Source organism: Miniopterus schreibersii, assembly GCF_964146895.1.
Source record: "Miniopterus schreibersii genome assembly, chromosome: 9".
NCBI classification, from domain to species: Eukaryota; Metazoa; Chordata; class Mammalia; order Chiroptera; family Miniopteridae; genus Miniopterus; species Miniopterus schreibersii.
The window spans coordinates 21,125,642-21,153,345 of record NC_138118.1 but is presented as its reverse complement, the minus strand read 5'-3'; the positions used below and the strand labels follow the sequence as shown (position 1 = coordinate 21,153,345).

General features: G+C 39.0%; 1 protein-coding gene across 7 annotated transcripts in view; it reads right to left on the bottom strand.

Annotated features, from left to right (window-relative positions):
- Positions 1–26,939, bottom strand: part of CADPS2 (calcium dependent secretion activator 2) — a 536,766-nt gene extending 509,827 nt beyond the window's left edge. For all 7 annotated transcript variants that reach the window (XM_081147044.1, XM_081147045.1, XM_081147046.1 and 4 more), the window contains exon 1: positions 26,526–26,939. In XM_081147044.1, coding sequence (XP_081003170.1) covers positions 26,526–26,864 — 339 coding nt within the window. In that variant the 5' untranslated portion in view covers positions 26,865–26,939. The remainder of the gene's footprint in view (positions 1–26,525) is intronic.
- Positions 26,940–27,704: the final 765 nt, after the last annotated feature.

The following is a 27,704-nucleotide window of genomic DNA, read 5'->3' as shown; positions in this document are numbered from 1 at the left end:
AATTCCCTGGTAAAATCTCAGAATTCAGGAACTCTACAGAGTTCCTCAATCTTTGTTTGCCCTCCCCAGCCACCAGCGAAGTCGTTATCATGTACTCACAATTCCCAAGCAAAATGAATATAGTGTCTGTCAATTAAGGAATGTCTACTCAAGTTAAAAGTTTTTTGTTTTTGGTTTTGTTTTTTAAAAAATATGTTTTTATTGATTTTTTTTTTGAAAGAGAGAGAGGAAGGGAGAGAGAGAATCATCAATGTGAGAAAATAACACCTATTGGCTGCCTCCCACATGCACCCGAACCGGGAATCCAGTCCAAAACCTGGGCATGTGCCCTGACAGGGAATTGAACTGGCAACCTCTCAGTGCATGGGACAATTATCAACTGAGCCACATCGGCCAGGGCTTTAAGTTTTAAGCATGTATGTCTACCACTGTAGGTAGCTGCTGTGGCTGATATAAAAAAAGCATCTGATTGAGTCTTTGCCTGAAGGAGCTTTCAATTCAAAAAGCTAATAAATGTCAGCAGAAGCTGCAGTAATAGCCAGTGAAGACACAGTTTATTGGATCTCCCTTCACCTTAGCAACATTCTTATTCTACCAAGGGCATACTGTAGCTAGTGGGCTCCTTTACTAGCCACCTGAGCACTTCTCTTCTCACTAGGACTAGTTAAGTTGTATGTCTATAATGAGAAAGTTGTGTTTCTCAATTCATTCATGTCAGTTTTACTTATTATAATTGTTTTTATAATTGTTTACTTATTACGGTTGTTTTTATAATTGTTTATATCATGTGCATTAGTTTGGGTCTAACAAGTAAAATAAGATCAGACATGCAAAAGACATATTGGGGTGGTCTCTCAGTCCATTCAGGTTGCTATAAACAAAAATACCACTGACTGGGTGACTTAAACATTTATTTTTCAGTTCTAGAGGCTGGAAAGTCTAAGATCAAGGCCCAGACAGTGTCTAGTGAGAGCCCACTTCCGGGTTCATACATGGCCTTCTTCCTGCTGTGTTCTCCCATGACTCAAAGGGTGAGAGAGCTTTCTGAGGTCCCTTTTATAAGGGCACTAATCCTATTCATGAGAGCTCCACCCTCATTACCATGACCTAATCACCTCCCAAATTGACCTTGGAAGTTAGGATTTCAATGTATGAATTTTGAAGAGACACAAACATTTCAGTTCATGAAAAGTAGGAACAGGAAAGACAAGGAACATCCTCATACATGATGCAGGTCTGATGACTGTGGGAAAAAGAGAGAATGAAGGAAAACTGGACTTAAAGCAAAGGTCCAAGAAAGGTTCACCTGCTAGCACAGTCCCACACTCAGAGGAATGGGTCTGTCTTACTATCACTTCTGTGCCCAGTCACTGGCTAGGGAGAGGCCTTCAGAAAACATGACCTCATAATGAAGGTGGAAGCAAAGGGGCTATCAGTCAAATATGCTCCACAGCAGGACACCAGAGGGGTGCATTTTCCTGGTCACTTCAGCATGTAAACCAACCTTATAATAATAAGCTAAGATTTAGTGAGCACTTACTGTGCACACTGAAGTGTTTTTCATGCCCTAATTTCATACTTAAAACCATTATTATCTCTATTACAGACAAGGAAGCTAAGGCACAGTAATTGTCCATTAATAAACAATGAGTGTCAGAACTGTAATTTGTATCCAGAATTCCCTAGTACCTTCAAAATTTTAGTGAATAGTAGTTACTTTATTCTATTAAAAATTAAGTTAAACACTTTGGAAAGGCTCATTAAAAGCAAGTTGGTAAATTATTAGTCACATTTAATGTAATTAAAATAACTAAAAGAGATTATGAGAAAGAAATCCTGAAAATCTAGGAAGATTATCCATCCATTCATTCACCAACAGTATGTGCCAGATGTTACATGAATAAAACTGGAAAAAAAATTCCCCCCTCTCACAGAGTTTACATTAATGGGGGACAGGGGGAGCAGGAAAAGTAGGGATGGATAATGAATGTTATATATATTAGGAGGTGTTCACTGCCACAGGGAAAAATAAAACAGGGAAAGAAAGTTTGTGAATAAGAAGAAAGGACAATTTTTTAAAAACATGTTTTTATTGATTTCAGAGAGAGGAAGGGAGAGGGAGAGAGATATAGAAACACTAATAATGAGAGACAGTCATTGATCCGCTTCCTCCTGCACATCCTTAACCGGGGATCGAGCCCACAACCCGGGCATGAGCACTGACCAGGATTTGAACCACGATCTCCTGGTTCATGGGTCAATACACAACCACTAAACCACACCAGCCAGGCAGAGAGGACAATTTTAAACAAGGAGGTCAGGAAACACCTCATCGAGTTGATGGTTGAGCAAAGGTAAAAGATGGGAGTGAGGGAAACCTGGAGAAAGAGCATTCAAAGTACAGGGAAGAGTACGTAAGGGGCATAAGTAAAAACATGCCAGCACGTTCCAGCAACAGTGAGGAGCAGAAAGAGCAAGGTGGGGGGAGCAGGAGATGCAGTGTGAGAGAGAAAGGGGGCAGAACATACAGGGCCTTGTGTAATGGGACACTGTTAAGACATCAACTGGGAGTGTAGTGGGACCCTTTTGGAGGTCTTGAGAAACAAGTTCACTTCTCTTATAAAAGAATCACTCTGACTGCTGGTAGAGCAAAGATTAGAGTTGGGGCTGGTAAAGATGCAAGCAGGAAAAAAAATTTAGAGGCTACTGCAGAACCCTGCAAGCAGATTGCAATCTCTACTCCAAAAATTCCAAAAAGAAATTAAAGAACTCCCACAAGTTAAAGAATCTACAATGGAAATGATGGAAGGTGCCTTAGGTATGTGCCTTATGTTAGAATAATGCACGACTAAAATCGGCAGAACCATACCTAAGGAAAAGACCTGGTCTTTATGCCAGTCCTTTGCCTATTGGCTCTCCCATTGATTCCCTGGCCCGCTTCTCCAAATGACTGAACCCCGCAAACTTCAATGCCTAGATTTCCCTGACAGCTGGCTACTGGTGTCTTGGGCTAATGAGAGACTAGCAAGAGACCAGATATCATGAGGAGAGGAAAGATCAGGGTATTTCTCTCCCCACGTCCTCTATTTCAGGTGGCATCTCCAGCAATAGCCACATCTCCTCTGTTGTTTCAGCTCCGCATGCGCAGCCCCCTCCGCAGTTCCAGCTACCAATGGGTGACCCTGACTCCTGGGTTCTGCTCTCACCAGACAGCTCTTCTGGCAGTTCAGCACCCCCATCCCACCCTACCCCCCCCCCATACCACCAACCCCTCTTTGTCCCTTAGTTGCTTCCTGCAGCTGGTAACATCTGCCTTGCATAACAAATTCATACTTGCTCTTCTGACTTTTCTAATCCCTTTGTAATTAGTTCCCTGTATTAAATTCCCACTATTAAACTACTTCATGGTACTTGTTTTTTTTCTGACTAGATCCTGACTACTATATTCCCACATCAAAAGATACACAAATAAATGTACATTTATATATTCTGTTAAATTAAAATCTGGAAAGTATGCATATATTATTCTGTATGATCCACACTATTCATATCAACTCCTTCCCAGGGAAATCAGGCTGGAGAAATAACAGGGGAGATGGAAGAAGAGAAGGGAAGGCAGAAGAAAAATGGAGGTGGGGGGAGAGGGAGAGGCAGAAAATGTGAAGGGCATGTACTGCGTGCCACTGTTTCAGTGCTTTGCAAACATCCTCTTAGCTGGAGCCCACGGGAGAAGCCCCAGAGGCTCCTCAGGCATGAAACTCTGGTGAAAAACCCCATCCCAGTCCTTCTGGAGAATAGCTGCCACCAGTAAACACAACAAGGCTCTAGGCACTCCTGGGATGCTGTCCTTCGAACTGCCAGAAATGAGGACCTTGCTTTCACCTGCCCTGTACTCAGAGCATATAATATTTTAAAAGGCTGAGGAGAGGAAGTCTATGCACAGAAAAGTAAACAGAAACTGAAGGTGTCTGACAAAGATACCATCCACATTTGCTACACAATATTGCCAAACAAGGCACCCCACACCATGCTGCTTAGCTATGCTGGAACAGGGGTGCTGCACACATCAAGGACTGTAAGACTTCCACGAGCAATCTCAGGGCTAACACTTATTAGCACTGCACATAAGTAGTATGCACCAACACTGGTAGAAAAATTAGCTTCAAGTACATGCAGAGAGTAACAAATTCTATAGAAAAACACTTAAGATGATATTGTGTTACAAATGTGTTTGGTATAAGGGAAAGCTGAGTTGACCCTGGAGAAGACAGGTACTCCCAACTGATCAAAAAACATGGCTTCAGCACTATAGCTGTTAGTCACCACTTTGTTTAATTCAAAAAGGAAGCACGTCCTTGAAAATCATCACATAGAGGGACATCACTATATCTGCGTAAGATTGAAAAGAATTAGATAATGTTTACAGACTTGTTATATGTGAAACACAACCTATAAAAACCCTGAATTACTTAAAAGCCTTTCTCCCTGGAGAGTCTGAAAGCTTTTTAAAGTGTGACTTTGATCCCCATCTGCTGTAGTCAGGGCCAGAAAGGAACACCAATTAGAAAACAGGATCATTTCCTTAGCAGTATTAGGAATATTCCTTGGCAGCATTCTGCCTGGAAGCTTGTTCTTCCTATACCAAAATCATGGACAGGGAGACAGGAAGGGAACAATTGCTGGAAGCGAAAGTTACTACACACACAGTTTCTTTATTCCTAACAATAATCCATTCCCCAGATAAGAAAAGGCACATATCAGGAGGGGTTTAAAAATGTGGTTATTGCCATACCCCTGATAAACTTCAGACTGGAATTAAAATTCCCAACATGGATCAAGGACCTCCTCCCAATTAACATGATAAGCACACCCAACAAAATTCTGAGGGCAATTAATGAAATAACAGCAAATAGACCAGAATGATGGGATGTCATAGGGGAGTCTAACCATGTGGTAGGATGGTGCAGGGTGTAGACCTGATACAAAGTGATATGAAACCTAATAAATGGAATTCAGGCAACAAGAGAAGCCTAGAAATTGGAACTTGAAATCCTTTAGGTAAAGTTCTGAATATGAATCGAATGCAGATGACATCTACATCTATCTTTCAAGTCCTGAGAACTTATTCTAAAACCTAAGCACATTTTCCATTGCATAAATGTCTCCTCCACAAACACGGCCAAGATTAAATTTATTATCTGTCCCTTTGTTGGCATACTTTCGGTGGCTTATCTCCCATTCCAAATCCCTTTTCCTCTGCTTTCCTCCAGTACAGAGATCGGCAAGAAAAAAACTAATATCCCAGACTTCCTTAGAGCTCTGGTTTGACAATAAGACAAAGAAAGTCCATTCTAGCCAAAGCAATCTACAGATTTAATGAAATCCCCATCAAAATTCCCATAGCATTTTTCACAGAACTAAAACAAGTAATTCTAAAATTTGTATGGAACCGCAAAAGACTGCAAACATCCAAAAGAATCTTGAGAAAGAACAAAGCAAGAGGTGTCATGCTCCCTTATTCCAAACTATACTACAAAGCTAGAGTAATCAAAACAGTATAGTATTGGCATAAAAACAAACACACAGATCAATGGAACTGAAGAGAGCCCAGAAGTAAACCCACACATATGTGGATAATTAATTTACAACAAAGGAGCCAAGAACACACAATGGGAACGAACAGTCTCTTCAATAAATGATGTTGGGAAAACTAAACAGCCACATACAAAAGAATGAAACTACACAAACTACTATCATACAACATACACAAAATAGATTAAAGACTTGAATGTAACACCTAAAACCATAAAATGTCGAGAAGAAAACAGGCATATAAACTCCTTGGCATCAGTCCAATGATTTTTGGATATGACTCCAAAGGCAAGGGAAACAAGAGCAAACATAAACAAACGGAACTACATCAAACTAAAAAGCTTCTGCACAGTAAAAGAATCCATCAACAAAATGAAAAGGCAACACACTGACTGGAGAAGACATCTGTATCATGTACCTTATAAGAGGTTAATATCCAAAAAATATAAAGAACACATACAACTCAACAACATAAAAACAAACAACCTGATTTAAAAATGGGCAGAGATCTAAATGGACATTTTCTCTGAAGAAAACACACAGATCGCCTCACAGCTGTTAGAATGGCTATTATGAAAAAGATAAGAAAATAAGTGTTGACAAAGGTATGGAAAAATGGGAACCCTTATACACTGCTGGTGGAAATGTGAACTTGTGCAGCCACTATAGAAACTGTATGGTGATTCCTCAAAAAATGAAGAACAGGATTATCAGATGACCCAGCTATTCCACTTCTGGGTATTTATTCAAAGAACACAAGAACTCTAATTTGAAAAGATATAGGCATCCCTATGTTCACTGAAGCATTGTTTACAATAACCAAGATAAAGAAACAACCTAAGTGCCCACTAATGGGTGAATGGATAAAGAGGATGTGGTATGACTACTATTCAGCCATGAAAAAGGAAATCTTGCCATCTGCAACAATAACATGGGCAAACCGTGAGGGTATTATGTTAGATGAAGAAAGACAAATACTGTATGATTTCACTTATATGTGGAATTAAAACAAAACACAATAAAACTCAGATACAGAGAACAGGTGAGTGGTTACCAGAGGTCAAAATAGGTGAAGGGGATCAACTATTTGATGATGGATAGTAACTAGACTTGCTAAACACTATGCACTGCATACAAATATCAAATTATACAAAAATATCAAATGTTGTACACCTGAAATATATATAATCTAGTATACCAATTTTACCACAAAAATAGATATAGAAAGAAGTGGGGAGGGGTTCCCTTTTCCAGAATAAAATCCCTCCATGACAGAGCCTGGCCCCCTCTCCTTTCCTTCTTCCTGGAATGTAAATCCCTCACCTGCAGGTAGTTGCAATCATAAAGGTAAAAGCTTCATGCTAGGGATGGCAGAGCAGGAAAAGAGGAGGAGTCCGCTTTATGATGGCATCACTGAGCCACAATCCCAGCTACTGTGCTATTGTAAAGGAAGGAAAATAAAGCCCAGTGCCTAAGGTATGAGACAGGCATTGTGTTCAGAGCCAACCTCATCCTCACTGGAATATCTCCAAATCCTTTTCACCCCATCCCACAAAGTAGAACCAGCAAGATCCTAAGGATAATCTCTAAATCCTGCTCACTTACCAGTCCGTTTGCTTCCCATTCTGTTTTCCAACTGTCTCTTACAACCCTTCTCTTATTTCTCCGTCACCTTACCCATCTTTACATTCACCACATTCATTTGTGCTCTCCTTCCCCAGACTCCTGAAATACCACCAACCTTTCTCCCCGCCACCCATCCACCAATCTTCCTAGACACACAAACCTCTATTTGCAGACACACCAACATGAATTCTTGGCTCTCAGCCGGCCTCATAAGAGCCTTCGCAATAATAGGGCCCAACAAATGCTAAAAAGAACATATGAAAAGTTAGCATTTTAGCTAACATTTTTTAAAAAGTCAAGTAAAACAAGACACCATTGGTGTTAGTCAAGTATACAAAGATGTCCAACAAACTCTTTACGAAGCACAGTAAAGTTATATGTCTTTGTTAAAAAGTAAACTTTACGAAGACATCTTTAATATAATATTGAAAGCTGGCAAGACTGCAGTGAAATGGGTATTCTTACAAACTATTCACAGGAGTATATATATCAGTATATTTGTTCTAGAGAAGAATTATTCAATATAATTGCAAGTCTCAAAATATACACACTCTTTATTTGTTATTCCCAGTCTAGAAAGATTGTGAAATCCATCCCTCACGCCACATAAGGTACACTTATAGAGTATTCATGGCAAAATGTTAAGTAAATTATGATATGGAAATAGTATGAGGAAAGTACACACCATTAAAAAAGTATTAGAAAGAGTTTTTTAAATAGAAAGATACTCAGGATATAATGTTAAGTGGAGATAAAAGGCAAGATACAAATTGTCTTCATATCATGAACAACAGGGGGAAACAGACCTGAAAACAATAGTAAGGATGAAATGCTTAGCATTCACTGCTGTTACCTCTGGTCAGATCATAAATATTTTCCCTCGATTTCTCTGTATGTGTCTTTACTACAAACACATATTATTTCGACATTTGGAAAAATATATATAATTCTAGAGATCTATGAGTAATAAAGATAGTAAAAACTAAAAAATTAAAAGAAATTGAGGTTGAACTATTTATTAAATGATGACAGGGTTCCATAACCAGCTTCAACATTGCTTTGGGGAAGGCAGTGGGAAGCCCTAAATACAGATGCCCCAAGGGCAGGCACTTAGAATGAAGATCAATAACCTCCTTAGTAGTTTGACAGATTCTATTAGAGTTTATGAGAATTCAGAATTCCAATTATGAGGTCCTGACATTTTAAGATGTCTTATTCAAACAGTTTCTCACACAATCCTAACTCCTTTCATAAAGCCACCGTGGAAGACCACAAAAATACTCAAGTCACCTTATGTCAGGCTCTAACAGGGTGTAGTAATGCTTTAGTGGCACATGACTTGTCCTGCAATTGGACTTCAGTGTAATCTAATAGAACTATTTTAAACAAGAGCTCTTGTAGCAGAAACAAGGCAGTTGTTATTTTGCAAAAAAAAATAAAAATAAAAACACCAAAAAACAAACATACAAATGACACCTCGGTAAGCATCTGAAATAAAGATCCAAGGGTTCGAAGTCACCGAGATCTGAGTTAGAACCTCAAATCCATTTACAAACTGAATGACCTTAGGCAAATTGCTTGCAATCTCTGAGCAAATACAGAAATAGAGATAAGATGAACTCAAACTTCTAAGACTTAAAAATGTCATTTAACCTATTCACTTTTTTAAAAAGCCATTATGTGTTTTATCCATTGTTTTTTAACCTTCATGTTCAGAACCTGGTAAACATTAATATTTCTGGCACATTACATATAGTTGACATTTTAGACTATACATTCTTTGGTGAAGATATTGAGACCATTCTGCTATGAGGTCTCTGAACAGCAATACACAATTCTGTAATTAATGAAAACACTGGCAGCCTAGTGAATGAAGTCCCTGGTGAGAAAAAAACACAACAAGTAAAAAGTACAGTGTTTACCCAAATATGAAGAGAGCTGCCTTTAATGAGAATAAAAGATGGTTCATAAAAAGTTAAAACGTTTTCACTGTCATGCAGCTGACTCTTGGGGTGGGGGTTTGGTGTGACCACAGATGGTACTACTGAAACCATTACATATTGATATGGTCAGAAAGCAGGACCACAGGGCCATGCACTATAAAAAGAATTGAGTAACTCCTGCCAAAAAGTTACTAATGGAATTCAGGTCTCTCCCTGACCCTATCTCACAAGATGTTTTTCAGGATATACTCCTGATTCCCCTTCATTACTCCCTTTACTGATATGCTCCTAAAACTGCTTAAAATATTCAATTCGACTGGGTTTTGGTTAATTGAAAGTTTATACTATTTTACATTAAAGAAAAATATTCCAAAAGACTCCTACAAAATTTTATAAATAATTGACTGAACCTAGGAGTATACGTTGAAAAGAGCTGAATAACTAATTAGAACCTTTTAATTTTTATTTTTATCTTAATTAACATTTATAATAACTGATTGTTTTGTTTTAACGGAAGCAACAAAAGTTATACTCAGGGACTGAGCTGTCTTTGCCAGCAATTTAGCCCAGGTTTGCTGTGGGAATTATAGCAATTTCACAAGCCAATAATATACAGGATAATCTCAATAAGCAAAATAAAGAAATAACATACTCCAAACAAATGACAGATTAATGACACTATTGTTCCAGGTAAGGGGAGGTAAAGCAATAAAGTCCAAATTTAATAGGAGGTGTACCTTCTTAGATGAGGAGACACTCAGGAGTCAGTATCCAACAAGAATTGTTTTCCAGCTGCCAACACAAAAGTAAAAGTCCCCTGTTGTTAGAGCCTGTGGCTAGGGAATGCAGATGCCAGTGTTGACAGGAGGGCTGCTTCTTCCAAGGGGCAACTGCATGGCTGGTTTTTCACCACTACCAACCAAAGAGTTGCCTTGACCACTGCAGAAGCTATATGCCTTAAAGACCTCTGAAGAATTTTTTGTTGTTGTTAGCAAAGAGTCACCTCACCCAGGCTGAAACTCTTAAATAGTCCTCAAAACTCTCAGAATTTCTAATACTGTAAATGCCCCCTTGCGCTAGTTGCTTCAGCCACAAGTTCTTATGGATAAGCCCCCAGTGAAGCCCCCTCTGCTGCTGGGCTGCTGACTGCTTATCAAGGATAACAGATTTAGAATGATGACATCCTGACACAACTTCACACTTATATCAAAGCAACTTTTTTCCCTTTATCATAAGTAGATTAAAACAACTTAAGTCATAAACAAGTGGATTTAAAAATCATACTAAACCTATGCACAACACTGGCTAATTAATGCCTCTGGGCAAACATATAATGCTGAATGATAAGTTTCTTTTGAAATTCCTTTCTCCAACCACAAGGTTACATTTCATTATATCAAGGTCATTTTAAAATCTATAGGTCTTATTCCAATTAATATCTCCATTCATACACAGGGGAGTCAAAGATACAACTACTAAATCATACACAAATTAAAACATAAGAAAAACAGAAAATATTTTAATTGCACACATAATATGAATACACAGTTATCATATTCTTTGATTCTCCAAAGTTTTATATTACTCTGTGTACCTAAATAGTGCCAAGAGGCAAGCAAAGAGAAACACCTGTTTGTTAATGACAATCAGTCCAGAGTATGACTTGAAAATTCATCCAAATAGAAAGTTTAGAGGTATATACGTGTGCTAATAAATACAGTAGGATGATTTCAAGAAGCTGTGTCACCCTGAAGAAAGCAAACACCATTCTTGACCACCTGGCCTTCCATTCCAACTTCACAAAAAAATTTCCAAGAGTTGAAAGATATGGTCCTGTAGCCAGATTGAATGGAAACAAGTTCCTAGCACAATGAATCCTTTTAAAGTGAAAAGGATTATTGCAGCATTTTAGAACCTCCTAAAGATAAAGACAAGAACATAAAATCTTTGGAGAAAGGAAAAAACTGGGTAATTTGAAAATGAAACCAGACTTCAAACTTTTCATTAGCAACACCGGAAGCTAGAACACTGTGGAATAATCATGCCTTCAAAGTTCTAAGAATAATTTCAACCAGACTTCTAAGCCCAGCCAACTTCTCCATCAAAATAAAGTCTCAGACCTGCATGGGTTCAGAAGATTTATCACACTTCATACAAAGGTACATGTGAAAAGGTTCAAACAAAATGAAGGAATAGAAAAAACAGTGTCTCCAACTTAAAAGAACTAAGAGAATGACAGCTCTCAGCCTGCTGTCCAACCACAGATTCAGAAAAGAGTTGAGTCAGAAGAGGGCTACAGGAGGAACATATCTGGGAGAGAAAGACAAAAACTGAGAAATTAGCGTTCCCTTTGGAATACTGACTCTCAAACCTAATGAGACATAACATCCCATGTGCTGGATATTGCCCCCCACCTTTTGCCCCCCAGATCCATTTCCCCTATCATCTACCCTATTCTGTGCCTCAGGAGGCTAATGAACCACAACAGCCAGGTATTCTTGCTCTTCAAAGTCTCTTAGGGTTTCCCTTTTGTTGAAGAATTAGCAGGAAACCAGAATGAGGGAAGGAAGAGCAAGAGGAAATTTACTCCCTTAGCTCCCTCCCTGCCGTGCAGTTTGTCAGTGACTAGCTGCTTCATCTGGAGACCTCAGCTGCTGTCAGGCAGCCTTTCTCCCACAGCTTTAGTTCCTGTCCAACTCAGACCACAGCTCCCTCCTTTTGCCCATGGAGGTCTAGGGGTAAGTTATGGGCTTCCCTCTGCAGCCAACAACTGAGTGCTTGGACATCCCTCATGGATTCCATTAGACCTGTCTGACCCCCTGTAATCTGTGAATCTCCCCTTGGAGTGTGACAGCTATCTCCTACTGGGCTCTGATAAGCCCCTTTTTAATTTTAAAAGGAAACAAAAATAACCCTTTTGCTATGCAGAAATAACATTTATTACCAAGTTATATTATCTGCACAGATGTTTTCAAAAATATAAATACATGATCCTAACTGAAATAGAAATAAAATAAAGTGAAATAACATGTATTTTAGTATGTAAATGGTTAGACATAGCTGGTCTAGAACATAAAATAAACTAGATGCCTAGACCCTCCTATATAATGAAGGAGTCTGAACTTAAGGAAAGTTAGGAAATATTTAACTGTTGTCAACACTATTTTTTACTTTTGACATTTTGAAATAAGGGCTAAATCATTTTTGTATATATCTATAAAATCAAGGAGAATGTGACAACTGAAAGTGAAGGCTGACACAAGCATCCTGTATTGATATCACAAGTATCACTAGCATCATTGCTGTTGGTTACATTATTTCCAAAATGATGAGAATTCTCAGAAAAGTTCCTAACAAAATAGAGTGCAATCTTGCCTCAATTTACCCAGGAGTTTTATTTCTAGAAAAAAAAAATCACATATTAAACCCTGCGACTCAAATAATTATAAACTAGCTTTACCTACATAAGTGTCAAATAGGACATTCAAATGCCATGTAAGATGATGGACAATTCACCATGCATTTCAGGATTTCTAGAATCCCTGAGCCCCTAACTAACTACCATTAGTAACCCCTAATCATTGAGAAAACAAAAAACACTTCACAATTATTTTAATTAATAATTAAACCATCCCCACTGAGAACTGGCTTATAATTTTGGAAACCAGAAGGAGGCAATGGAAGGAGACAAGATAGGTAGAAAAGAAAAAAACAAGTCAAGACTCCAAGAAAAATACAAAGCTTTATAAGAAATGAAATCAAGCATACTATGTGGTTTTGCAGTGAAAAATAGTCTTGATAATGTAAACTCCATTAATTTTCAATTTCTAGAATCAGCTACTCAACAAAGTGCAGAGACCATGATTTTTACAGAACAAAGTAAGTTAGCAACCTTAGGAGGATATTTTTCTCATGGAAAAATGTCCAGATGCAGGTGCTGTTGGCAATGGTTTCAGAATCAATGTGTCTGACCCAGCCAGCACCTCCAAAATTCCCTTAAGTATTTCCCTCATAGTCACAAGATGATTGTCTCCTGTCTCATACACCAGAACTTATGTCACATGGCCACCTATAGCTGCAAGGGAAGCTAGGGGTGGAAAAGTAACAAGAAAGGAAGGGAAGTGAATATCGAGTAATTACTACTAACAGCAAGAAGACTACAGCTATAAGGTCCATAGATAAAGGAGCAAGAAATAAAGGGCTGAGTATATTACTTAAATTACAAAGCTAATTGTAAATAGAATATGGAGATAACAGACCTCTTATAATAACTAAAATCAAATCCGTTAACTTTAAAAAGTTAGCATAAATATGACAGAAGTTCATTTCTCTCACTTAGAAATATGAGCTGGTGTGACAGCCCTCCTCTGCAAAGCTATCAGGGTTCTAGGATCCTTCAAATGTATTGCTTTGCTATCCTCAATAAGTGGCAACCATCTCCTAAGTAATGGCTAAAGTTTGAGGAAAAGTAGTGTAAGCATCTTACATCAATTTATGAAGTATTTGCCAGAAGCATTTAAAACATTAATAGTTTAGACTGAAAAGGGTTCCTTCTGGGCATGTGACTAGAAGGGAGAGGAATGGGACAGGGGACTATTGCTTTTTCTTTTTTAATATTTTATTTTATTGATTTTAGAGAGAGGAAGGGAGAGGAAGAGAAACATTAGTGTGAGAAACATCGATCAGCCGCCTCCTGCACACACCCCAACCAGGGATCGAACCCACAACCTGGGTATGTGCCATGACCAGGAATCAAACCAGCAACCTTTCAGTGCATGAGGCAATGTTCAACCAACTGAACCACACCAGTCAGAGCATTTTTGCTTTTTATTATTAAGATCTTCAAGACTTGGATTTTTAACCACATGAATATATGATTTTAATAAAATAGTTTAAATATATTTAGCATGTTATCTCAAAATAACAGTATTTTAGCATATTGCTCATTATAATGTATTTATGAACTTAGTTAAATAAAGTTGAGTAAATACTACCTACATTCTATATTACCTTCTAGGCTACACCCCTATTCAAACCTGAACCACTGCCATAACCTCCTAACTAGTCTTCCTGCTTCCACTCTTGCTTGCCTCTTTAGTCTATTCTCAAGGCTGTACAACTTTAAGGTGGTGCTTTAAATTCCATGTAACTGGTATCCCTTGGAGTTCTGCAATGTAGTGGCACTATCTATTCTTGGATCAAAGAGATCTTTTCAGAATCTTAATCAGATCTCTTCCTGAACCCTCTTCAAAATTTGTTAATAGCTTCTCATTACACTTAAAGTCTTAACTTACTGTCACCTAAGTAATTCAAATAATCTGGCCCTAACTCTCCAGACTATCTTCAAGTGGCTTAATCCTTCACTTAATCTCAACTTCTGCTCAACCACTACCTGTTCCTCAGAAGCTTTCCCTGATCACCGTACCTGAAATAGCCAATGATGCCAAACTCCCTCCCACAGTCACAGTTACAGCCCTTAGTATGTAAACTTGTTGATTGCCCATCTTCTCTGCTAGAATATAAACTTCATGAGGGCTGCCTTGTCCACATCTATACTCCCAGTGCTTAAAATAGTGCTTAAAATGGTACCTAGCACACATATCTGTTCAAATATTTTTTAAATGCAATATGCTTTATAGAATGGAAAATTTTTTCTGAAGGAATATTATGAGAAAATTTAAAAAATTTAAAAAACTCTTTGAAGATACACTCCAAGCCAGACACTGTGCTAGGTGCTTTTCAGAAATCTTACATGAACTTCATGGCATCTTGCTGAAACAAGTATTAGTCATTTGACAAATGAGGTGACAGCAATTTAGAGAGGACAGTGAAGGGCAGAACCCTACTCTCCTACAGAAAGGTCCCATGAGCAACACAGAACACTGAAAGTGGGAAAGCCAAACAAAGAAAACAGGGACAGGGCAGGAGGAGAGACATGCATTACCATTGATCTAAAAACATATCACAAACCTGGTTTCATTCCACTTTTCAATTTATGTATTCCAGCATTCGTACAAGTTCTTTGAGTTTGTCTCATTCAGAATTTGAAATTAAAAAAACAGCTAAACTTAACAAGCACCCAATTTAATGTCAAAAACTTGATATTGATATTTGTAGCATACTTGATGGTCTATATCTCAATTCTACCAGATTTGAAATCTGCTTATCACTAATAATTTTTATTTCACTTCTAAAAAACAAAAGCACAACAAATACATATTTATGTACATACATACATTTATATTTATATAGTATCTCCCACAAGAGTCTATATAAAGAGCAGCACTGCTGAAGCTTAACTGTTGGGTGGCAAAGCCACCATGTAATAATTAAAGATGATGAATTCAGCATACAAAATACAGTTTAGCCCGACAGGCATGGCTGAGTAGTTGAGCATCTACTCATGATCCAGGAGATCTATGATCCAGTAGATCTATGATCCAGGAGATCACAGCTCAATTGCTGGTCAAGGCACATGCCTGGGTTGCGGGCTTGATCCCCAGCAAGGAGCGTGCAGGAGGCAGCTGATCAATAACTCTCATTATTGATGTTTCTATCTCCCTCTCTCTCCCTTCCTCTCTGAGATCAATAAAAACATACTTTAAAAAATATGTAGTTTAGAAATATCAATCTATGAAAAAGTGGGTTAAAAACTAAACCAGCCCTTGGCGGTATGGCTCAGTTGGCTGGGCGTGATCCCTAGCACCGAAAGGTTACTGGTTCGATTCCTGGTCAGGGCACATGCCCGGGTTGTGGCCTCAATCCCCGGTAGGGGGCATGTAGGAGGCAGCTGATCGATGTTTTGCTCTCACATTGATGTTTCTCTCTCTCCCTCCCTCTCCCTTCCTCTCTCTCTAAAAATCAATTTTTAAAATCTTTAAAAAAATTAAACCAAACCCACAAACAAAAACCTCATAGACAGACACAGCATGGTGATTACCAGAGGGAATGGGAGATAGTGGTATCTAGGAGAGGGGAAAGAGGGGATAAATAGTTATGGAAGGAAACCTGATTTTGGGTAGTGAACACACAATACAATATACAGATGGTGTATTATAGAACTGTAACCCTGAAACCTATATAATTATATTAACCAATGTCACACCAATAATCCAACTTTAAAAATTAAACCTAAAATGGGTTGCTAGGGTCACCAATGTTGGAGTCAGTTCCATGTTTCTAAATCCAATTAACATTTTCAATCCCCAGATTACTTGACCTCTCACTAACACTTGACATTGTTTTCTACTCCCTTCTGTTAAATAGCCCTTCCTTTAGTTTCTGTCATACAGACCATCCTAGCTTTCTTCTTACAAATCTGGCTGTTCCTTCTCCATTTCCTTTGCCAGGTCAATCTTCTCTCCTGGCTTTTAAATCCTGAAGTTAAGACCAAGTCATTAAAACCTTCTCTTTGCTGGACTCTTTCTTTCAGCCACATCATTCAAACCCATGGCTTCAATTACAATCCACATGACAACTCTCAAATTTACCTCTTAATGCCCAAATTTCTCCCCTGAGCACCAAGAAAATGTCTTTTGGATCTTTATTTATTTGAAGGACCACAAATTCAATATATAACCTATTAGATATCAGCTTCCTATGGCAAGAACTGTGTTGGATTAAATTGTGTATCTCCATATCACTTATTTCAAATATTTGTAAAGTAATAAAAAGAAAGGGAAAATATAGTCCAAAGCCTAGGATTCTAGGATGCAGTGATCAAACTCTATGGAAACTCTTAGGGATTATACACTTGAATCACGTAAATTCAGTTTTTCATAATTATTTGGTTGCTTTGGTCTTCCCCACTCCTGTCATTTTGGGTGTATTGTTCTAACATGTAAAGGCAGAGCAGCCCTAGTGGAAGCAGGGATAGGAGAACAATAAATTCCTTTATCTGAATCTCCCTGCCTGAGAATATATTCAATCCTCTAGTTAAGAAAACCAGAACTTCAAGAATGTAGGCTACAGTTGTCTTTCTTCCTGATAATACTTAGCTTTTGTAAGCCTTTTTGGCTAAAATAGGATTTTGACTTTTACAGATTTTTCTAGAGACCCAAATTAAAACAAGATCCTCATCTCTTCAAACAAAATTTGGAATATATATTTCCCTAAATTTGTTGAAGTACTAAGAATACAGGTTTCATAGGAGAATGGCAGAATTTAATTTTTCCTACCTCCCAATAAAAAATATATATGCAGATCCACAATAATATTTTAAAAGGTAAGAACACTGCAGACTAAGTATAAAACTGAAACTCTTTTCAGAGGAATGTCCACTAACTTCATAATCCATGAAGAAAACTGGAGACAGAGCTCATAAAACACATGTACTCTGCCCAGTGAATCAAAGCAGTTAGCACAATCATGAGGAAGCAAAGGAAGAATTATGTCATGTCACTCTGCCTGTCCCAGGCTCCAGGATAAAAGAGCTGAAATGTCATATAGCAAAAATGTAAAACAAAAAGCAAAGGAAACAAACAATGAACAAAATGAAAAACGATAAGATTAAACATTATATCAACAATGACTAATAAAATGTTTCAAGCTCTTATAAAAGACTAGGCAAAAATTGTATTAAATAACTCTCCTCAATAGAAAATAACCCTGCAATGTGTTTATTCATAAACATATGTACACAGATATATGTCTATACAGCTTTTTATATGTGTATATAGACAAACATGACTATATATATATTTTGAATACCATCAAAATCTCTGAAAACTCCCCTAAAGTAGCAGTTTCAATATTAAAATTGGACAAAGTGAAGTCCTTACCCAACAGACACATACACAGACTCTAAATAGATCAAAGGCAGTTATTTTTCACTGATTATAAGTACAGTATATACTTACAAATCACCACACTATTAAGAACCTAGCATCAAAATGTATGAGTTAAATACTTCTAGAAAAGCAAAATAAATTAAAAATACAATTATAGTAGGATAATTTAGTCATTGATAGGTTAAAAACAACAAAAATAAGAAAAATGATTACTGTAATAATGCTAATTATTTGATTTTTAGCTAACTTTCATCCTAAAGTCAGAATATATTAACTTGTTATATAAACTTAAAATCTCTTATTGAAGAGGACGCAAAACTTCAACACTTGAAATAAGTTACTCTTCTGATTAATGATGTAAATACTGGTTCAAGGGGAAAGTAAAATGTGAAATAAGACTATTTAGCAAAAAACTAAAACTAAGTTCTATAATGTAACATACAGACTGATGCCAAACTGTATCTACATGTAAAGTCACAGCTTTGTATATTTCCATTTTCTTATTACAAAGCAGAAAATATTCACCCTAATTAAGAAGCCAGATGAAAGAACTACTTCCTTACGTCTGCCCTTACCTAGGCCCCCTTTAAAAACCCTAAGGGAAACAAAAAGAAATAAAATAGAAACAAACTACTGATTTATAAAGCAATAAAGTTTATAAAGTTAACAGGTATATATGTAAAAACAAGAGTATCTGGGATATCTTGTAAAATTTTTAAAGGATAAAATCTGAAATAAGACAAAACTAACAAAGGATATTGAGAAGACAAGTGAGTGATTTGCTAGCCACTATGTTATACTGGTGATTTTTAAAGAGGGAGTGAGGAGCAGAGAAAGATTCAACAATTCTTGGCATGGAAGTGGGATCTAATTAACCCTATCATATTAAAATATATGATAAAAATATCTAAAATCAAAATTATATGGAAAAGAGAACTAGATTAATGAATTAGAATAGGTAACCTACAAACAGATATAGAAAGAAACACATATACACATTATATATATAATATGTTATTAAACATAAGCCCATGAGAGGATTCTGCTTGCTCTACTCTCTACTATATTCTCAGCACACTGAACAGTGCTAAACTCACATAATGAGGGCTCAAATATTTGACCAATGAATTAATGAAGGAAAAAATATGAAAAATTATTTGTAAAGTCAAAATACTGACCTTACAGCTTAGTAATGAGAGTAGAGCTTAATCAAAAATTAGGCTGCAAGAATTGTTTGGCTATCTGGGGGATAAAGTAAAGTCAATTCTTTGTTTCAAAATTTAATTCCAGATGGGAAATTAATTGTCCAAGAGCATAAATGAGAAATAAGATTTTATGATTAATGGAAGTACACCTTCCACAAAGGAACATTATCCTTATCATGTTGATAATGGGTTTACATTGTTAGTAAAACCAAAATCTCAACAGGAAAATGGGGAAAGAATGTAAGACCATAAACATACACACATTCACCTTCATAAGCAATCAGAAAGGAGCAAATTAAATATTTCTGCTATCAAATTGGCAAAGAAAGCCTTTAAATTGTTTATACCATTTGCCCCAATAACATTTTCACTGTAAAAAAATCATCACTAACAAAGGTTATAAAAATATTCAAGCCATAAAGTTTACAAAGTAATGTGATAAAGTTTCAAGAAGCAAAGCAGAGCATCAGTAATGCTCTACCAAGTAGAAGGCTCCCAACTTCCAAACAACAACTTATTAATGCAGCTTGAAGAAAACAGATGCCTTTCTTACTGTCTACCTAATGTTAGAATTTTGGAAACAGCAAAAAAATATTAAAACACTCATAAGTTCTTGTTTAAACAGTTTTAATTACTTCACTTAAGACAATTACTTGAAAATGCTTTCTAAAGTTGATTTTTTAAAAACCTACATGCATTACTACTGCATACCCCAAAACATTCCACCCACTAATGATCTTAGAAGATCTCTGTGAAATTTACTTTTCAGTTAAGCATTACTCAGTGTCCAATTCAGAGATTTCACTATGTTCTCCCTCCCAGTTCATGTTGCAATGGAAAGCAACACTCAGGCTTATCCTCAGCATCCTATATTTTCTGTTGCTAATGTGATCTACCTGTGATTTTATAAATAAATTATACAATAGCTAATGTAACTTAATCACCTCCAGCATATCCCCTAATTGAAGACCTTTTAGAAGCCTAAATATGCTTTGGCCTCCAACTGCATTGATTCTATGAAGGCTAGATTATTTTTAAATTGTTTTTTATTTTTCAACTACAGTTGACATTCTGTATTACATTAGTTTCAGGTGTACAGCATAGTGGTTAGACATTTATATAACTTACTAAGTGATTCCCCCCATAAGTCTAGGAGAGATCTGACACCATATTTAGTTATAATATAATTGACTGTATTCCCTATACTGTACTTTACATCTCCATGGCTATTTTGTAACTGTCAACTTGTACTTCTTAATCCTTTCATCTTTTTCACCCAGCCCCCCCAACAACTGCCCCCCCGAATCTCACAACCATCTATTTGTTCTCTATATCTATGAGTCTGTTTGTTTTGGGGTTTTTTTAGATTAGACATATAAGTAAAATCGTATGGTATCTGGCTTTCTCTGTCTTACTTATTTCACTTAACATAATACCCTCCAGGTCCTTCCATGTTGTGAACAGTAAGATATCATTCTTTTTTATGGCCAAGTAATATTCCATTATATTTATACATATATACATATGCCACCTTGCTTTATCCAATCATCTCTTAATGGACACTTACATTGATTCCATATCTTGGCTATTGTAAATAATTCTGCAATGCAAATAGGGATGCATACATCTTTTTTAATTAGTGCTTTGGATTTCTTTGTATAAATATCCAGAGTTGTAATTTCTGGGTGATAAGGTAGTTCTAATTTTTTGAAGAGACTCCATACTGTTTTCCATTTCGAGTTTATTCTTGTATATGGTGTGAAAAAGGGGTCTAGTTTCTTTTTTTTTTTCTTTTGCATGTATCTGTCCAATTTTCCCAGTGCAACTTATTGAAGAGACTGCGTTTACCCCAATGTATATGCTTTCCTCCACTATCATAGATTAATTGACCATATAGGTGTGGGGGTTATTTTTTGGCCTCTCTATTCTGTTCTATTGGTCTATGTTTCTGTTTTTATGCCAGTACCATGCTGTTTTGATGATTACATCCTTGTAGTATAGCTTGATATCAGGTAGCATGATACCTCCCACTTTGTTATTCTTTTTCAAGATTGCTGTGCTTATTCAGGGTCTTTTGTGGTTCCCAGGATATTATTGAGATGTGTGGGGTTCTTTGTTTCTTATAAGAGCATCCCTATTGCCTGTTCCTTAATATGTAATACTGGTTTAATTATTCAGTAATCTTAAACATTATTGCAAATACTTTCACCTTGCCTAGGTGAAAATAAGTCACTTCCCTACAGCTTCCCTCTAAAACACTGTTTTTCAACCTTAGTTGTACATTGGAATCACCTGGGAAGCTTTAAGACCACCCAGAGATTGATTTAATTAGTCTGGGGTAAACCTGGATAATGAGATTTTTAAAAGTTCTCCAAGGTGTTTCTAATGCGCAGCTAATGATAAGAATCACAGGTGTTTTTCTTTTCAGAAAGAAAGTTATATCCAAATCCTTAGGTAACTTAAACAGTGATCATAAAATGAAATGTTATCGATTTAAGACAACAGTTCCATAATTTTATTCTTAAATATTCTTGAAACTCTAGAAAAGGTGTAATTTGTTTCGATAGTTCATCCACTATTTACAATCATTAAGTCTTTTCTAGCCTAAAAACTGAAATAACACAGGACTATGCAACTAACCTCTTCCTTCCCAAAGAAAGGCCTAAATTAATTTGAAATGCATATAAAGTAGCACAGTAACTCAAAAGAGACCTGCCTCAGAAGAAAATAACTGGCAGGATTTTCCATTCAGAATGCCCATATTTCATAACCTAGCAATTGGCTTCCTTTTGTTTTGAAGGTCTTTAATGACCTTACAAACTGTGCTATTTATCTTGTGAGTGTACAAATGAAGGGGACTGTTTCCGTTAACAAACAAATGAACAAAAACTGAAGAGGGAAACCACACGATTACAATATTTTATTTTACTTTATAAGCAGTTATTGTATATTAAAATTACAGCTGATTTTTGAAAGAGAAAAGCAAACGCCAATATCACTTAATCTGTTTGAGTTCTCATTAGTACAACTCATTTCACCAAATTAAGTGCTGTGGTCTCAAGATACCCTGATGGTTAGAGGGATCAGCTGAAGCAACAAGCATTTTTCTCTGAGATACTGTTTAAAACCAATCTGAAGTTTTCCTTTTGTGTGTGGTTTCCAACTCACTCCCCACGGGACAGTGTATTCCCAATCATTAAAAGCAGCAAACAACAAAACCCATCCCCTTCTATTATTTGCACCATAACATACCAAAGCCCCGAGGAGCAAAAACGTGGATTTTTACACCATCACCTGACCTGCTGGACCCCTGAAAGCAAGAAAGCAAGGCATCTTGGGGGGCTTCTGCAAGCACTGGTGTCTCTTGGGTTTGGTAGTGGGAAAGTGTCACTTTGAAGTCATTACTTGCACACCATAAGTATTACCATTTGTATGGCTTTCTTTAGCAGGGTGGGGGTGAGTCCTAGAGGTCTCAAAACACGTATAAGGAACATTAGTTTCCACAGCAAACTGTAAGACTCCTCTTTTGCCTTTATATTACCTTTCCTCCATCCTATACCTCACTAATTATTTGAGGACTAAATCTGAGCCTTCCACCTATCCAGACATTTACCCAGTTCTCAGACACCATGCAGACACCAAGTGGTGGGAGTGATTATATAAAAAGGTTTAACGGCACAATTTAGTGCGATTACAGTGACCATGCACACAGAAACACAAAGAACATGGGTATAGGAAGCATATGCAAAGTTATCAGGTACCATCTTAATCTTTTTAATTCCCTCATTATTTCTAGTTTAAAAAATAGTTGGCTCCTTCTCAACATCTGACTTTAACTTAAAATAATAATGAACAGAACCACCACTAACTAGAAACCTATAGACTCCTGGCTAGCCAAAACTATTCCTATTTTAAGTCATGCACATGTGAATGATAGTTATAACTTGAGGATTACAGTTTGTAAACCCACAGCTACATGAGTGAAATGTACTAAATCTTCTGTGATGGTCATTATGTTTGCCAGATTCTCCCTACCTCCCAACCACCATGTACCTCCTTTGGTCACTTTTTCCTCCAGGATCTCAATGTTTTCAAAAGGTTCAACAAACAAATTGCCTTTATTAAGTAATAACTGATTTGCTTTATCTGTGTCATTGTTTTCCCGTTTCAACACCGGTGCCACCTTTAACCAATGATGTTGAATCACCCAAAGTTCATCATTAATGCCCCTTAGCTTTGTGACGATGCAAAGGTAATCAAGGTAAATAAGCATCAGAGGCTGAAGCACAATTCAAAGTCATTTTGCCACTGGCAGTTGACTTCATATTCATATCATGTATGTCCACTTACATGGTGTGACCACCTGGTTCAGAGCTTTGTCAGTGTCTGGTCCACACAGCCCCTGCCCCCCAGAATTTTCTGTAAAGTCATCAGTAGTCATGACGTCAGAAGGCTTAACTGGCATAGGGTGACAAATGTGACTCCTCAGAGTTGAAATTTTCCAGCCAAAATCAAAGAAAAACATGTTTTAGTCAACTGTGAGTTTAATGCTATTAAGCTTTCTTAAATAACTCATGGCTAAGCCCTTTCTGTGGGCCATTTTAGCCAAGTGAAAAACAACAACACTGCGGCTCTTCACAGAGGCTCAGCAGCCCTAACAGTAAGAGGGCTCTGACTGGCAAGGTAAGGCTCTTATCTCCGTAATTAATTTTCTTCATTTATAAAATGAAGGCCCTTTCATATCCCAAATTCTGAGTTTTTAAATTTGCAAAGAAGAAAGAAGTGACTTGGAGTAGTAAACACACAATGCAATACACAGATGATGTATTATAGAATTATATACTTGAAATCTGTATAATTTTATTAACCAATTCAATAAAAAAGAAAGAAATGAATAAGTAGCAATATGCATTTCAATGACAATTTAAGCTATTAAATCGTTTTACTTGAAAACAGAATAAAAATATACAATAGATTGTGCTTTTGCAATTTTCCTGTTATTTCCTCTATATTACTCAACTGTATAATTCGAGACTGGCTTGTGCATCAAATTCTCAGGAATATAGTTAATTCCCATTTTGTTTTGTCCTAGGAGGTAATCTGACTGTCAAGAATTTCTACAGCTCCCCTTAGCAAGCAGCACATTAAAAAATAAAAAATAAAATAAAAGCTTGAGGCCCATTTTGAGTAAGTTTGACTGATGGAACTACTTAGGTTGTTTTGGGGTCTCCTGCTTAATAAAAAAAAAAAAAAAAATTCACAAAAGCTAATCTGAAAGCACTCAATGCTCTCAATATTTAGAAAAATGTCCAAGCATTCCAAATTATTTTTGAACAGAACATATGCAGCAATATTGGAAATGAACCTGTTTGCCAACTCAATTGCTGGAGAAACAAATATTCTACAGGCATATCTCGTTTTACTGCACTTCACTTTATTGGGCTTCACAGATGTCATGGGTTTTGGGCTTTCCTGTTTTTGTTATTTTGGTTTTTTTTTGGGGGGGGGTGCAAATTGAAGGCAAGACCCTCCAGCAGCCAAAAGATTACGACTTGCTTTATTGCAGTGGTCTGGAAAGGAACCTGCAATATCTCTGAGGCATGCCTTTAATTAAACAGAAGTCAGAGAGATCTACCCTATTTGAACAAGCAAGGGAGAGTCTGTTTCATTACCAAAATGCAACAAGTATGCACAGTTTAAATCCGCTTCTAATAAGTGACTTGTTGCAAAAAAACATTTTCAAAGATAATATTCCAAAAGGGGACAGCATCTTAATGTCATCAAACATTGTTTTTAATTACTTTCATGCATTAAAAATAAGCTTAAATGCAATATGAGTGAAAAAAACTGAAGATTGGATGATCTTCATAAACTTTATGACCATTTATCACAATATATATGTCAAAAAGTACACTTACTTTAAGAATGACAACTGAAATTGAAAATCACTTCACCTACAGAGTTGAGAAGAGGTAAGAGGAGACTGCAATGCAACTTCAAGTAAGCTACAGATGAGAAAGTGTGGTACTCACCTAGGAGTGGATGGAAGGCTCACAAGACTCCCCAGGGCACTCAAAACTGATCTCGGGAATGGTATCTTCAATCATGCCATATGGTTTGGGATTAGAATTCTACTCTGACACGTAACTCTCCTCCAAAATGAGAGGTCTGCTCAGAGGCTCCCTACATCTTTTCCATCTTTTCCATCTTTTCCTGCTCTAGCATTGTGACTGAATTACCTAGAGAGGGTTAGGTATTTGAAAGGCCTGTTTTAAGAGGATGTGTATATGGGGTTAGGAGGGAAGTGGGAAGACTGCATTTACTCTGAACTACAGGTTCTCAAAAGCTCTCCATATTTCTCAGTGCCTCACATGCTCAAGTTAATACTTCAGGAAACTAATAATTATCTGTTCACCTAGGTATGCCTTGGGCAAATTACAATCTCTCTAGGTCTCTACATCTTGTCCCAAACTAAGGGGACTCAGATTCCTACTGAACCTTCTAGGTTCAGCATTCTACTAAAGAGGTTTTCTAGATGATCTCTGTTGAAAACACCCAGGTAGGGTAATTTGAGCCATTACTTTTGTCTGCTACAGAACATTAAACCCCTGGGGTCTTGCTTTAAAACTAAAGTTGGCACACATTTCATCTGAAACAAACTCCTTACCTCTTTAGGGGGAAAAAGACATTTGTTTTTAAGTGGTTATGCACCAATCCTTTATTTCTATCAACAGTGCGTTTCGTTGGGCCTGACTGGACCAGGAATTACCAACTCACAGCACCTCCACAAAGCCGCATACCTGCTGCAGTGTTTAGATTTGATGTCCTAGTTTATACAGCAGTATAGAAAGCCTGTCCATTTTACTTTGTTTTTAAGCCCATTTCCACCCCTTCGCCCCAGTGAAGACTTCCCTCTAACCAATGGAGGTGTACGGATTCCACCGGTTTCTCCTGGCTGGCTACACACTCCTCCAGACCCACGGCCAAGTCCAGCTCCCCGCTGGGCTAGGTGAGCGATGCACCACTGCCGTGAGGCATGAAAGTTGATGGAAGTTTCGTTCTAACCCGGCCATCGCCCGGCCCACCGGGAGCCCCGCCGCAGGGCTGGAGCTGCCCGGTCGGTCTGGGTCTCACGGATGCCGAGCTGACAGCTCTGCCAAGCCGGGGGCAAGGACGCGCCCGCCGCAGCCCCATACCCAGCGGGCTAGAGCACTGTCCTCCCCGCAAAGGTTCCCTGGCCCGCAAAGACTAACAAAAATGCAGCGTCCTGCGTCGAGCAGAGGAAGCGCGGACAGGTCCCCGAGCTCTCCCGGGAGAAAGCCCCGGGAGGAAGAAGTCGCAGGAGGCGCGCGGTCCCGCGCGCAACTCACCTTCTGCTGCCTCCGGGCCATGTCGGTGGGCTGCTTGGCGTTGAAGGGGTACGCGATGCACCTCACCACGAAGACGTAGAGCTGCAGGCGGATCCTCCGCTCCCGCTCCTCGTCCAGCTGCCGTTCAGGCTCGTCTCGCCCCTCGCTGACCACCGAGGGGCTCGGGCTCCCGGGTCTGACCGCGCCGCCGCCGCCCGCGCGCCCCGGCGCGTCCCGCCGCCCTTCCCGAGCCGGGGCCGGCGGCGCTCTCTGCGAGCCCCCGGCCGCCACCAGCACATCGCGGCTCTCCTCCTCCAGCCCCTCGTCCGACTCCTCTTCGCTGGAAGACGGGTCCAGCATGGTGCTCGGGCCGCCCCGCCGCGCTGCCCGCGGCCCCCAGGTGCCTCAGCCCGGGCGGCTGCGCTCGCGGGGCTGAGGGAGCCGCGCGGCCGGCAGCGGCGGCCACAGAACGAAAGGGAAACTGGCCAGGGCTTTCCGGACACGTCGAGTTAGATACAGGAGTGTTTCCTACCACCAGCGCGAAAGGGGCGGGCGAGCGCCGGGAGCAGGACGCGGAGGGGAGAGGGGGAGCCGCCGGGATTAAATAGGCGGAGTTAGCGCTGGGGGTGAGCCCGAGCGCCTCGTGAATGAATCAGGCGCGCGCGGGGCCCGCCCACCCCGCGGTCCTTTAAAGCCCGCCGGCCGGCGGGGGCGGAGCGGCCCGAGCGCCCGGGCGCAGGTGGGGGACCTGTGGCGCCTACAACAAGCAACACGTGGAACGGAATGTTGAGGAGCAGGCGCGGGGCCGCGGAGTGCGCGTGCGCGCGCCGCCGCCGCCGCCGCCGCCGCCGCAGAGGGACCCGGGCGCCCGAGTGCCGGGGGCCTGGGAGCGCAGTTTGCAAAGGCCGGGAGCGGCTGAGCGCGCCGGCTGCGTGCAGCCCCGAGGTTACTTGCATTGCCCCGACCACCCCCTACGCCATTCTCTTTTCTGTCCCAAGCTCTGAGGGGTGCAAGATTTGCTCCCACCACCCCACAGGTGAGGGAGCCGCCAGAACCTCTCTCGGACCCGAACCTCATACCCAGGGTTGAACCCGAGCACGGAAAAGTGGGGCCGGAGGTGTTCGCCTCCAAATAACGTTGGGAAGAGACTTTGAAAAGTCTCGCTCTGTTCTGCTGCTGTTTGATCCTCATGGTGAAGTT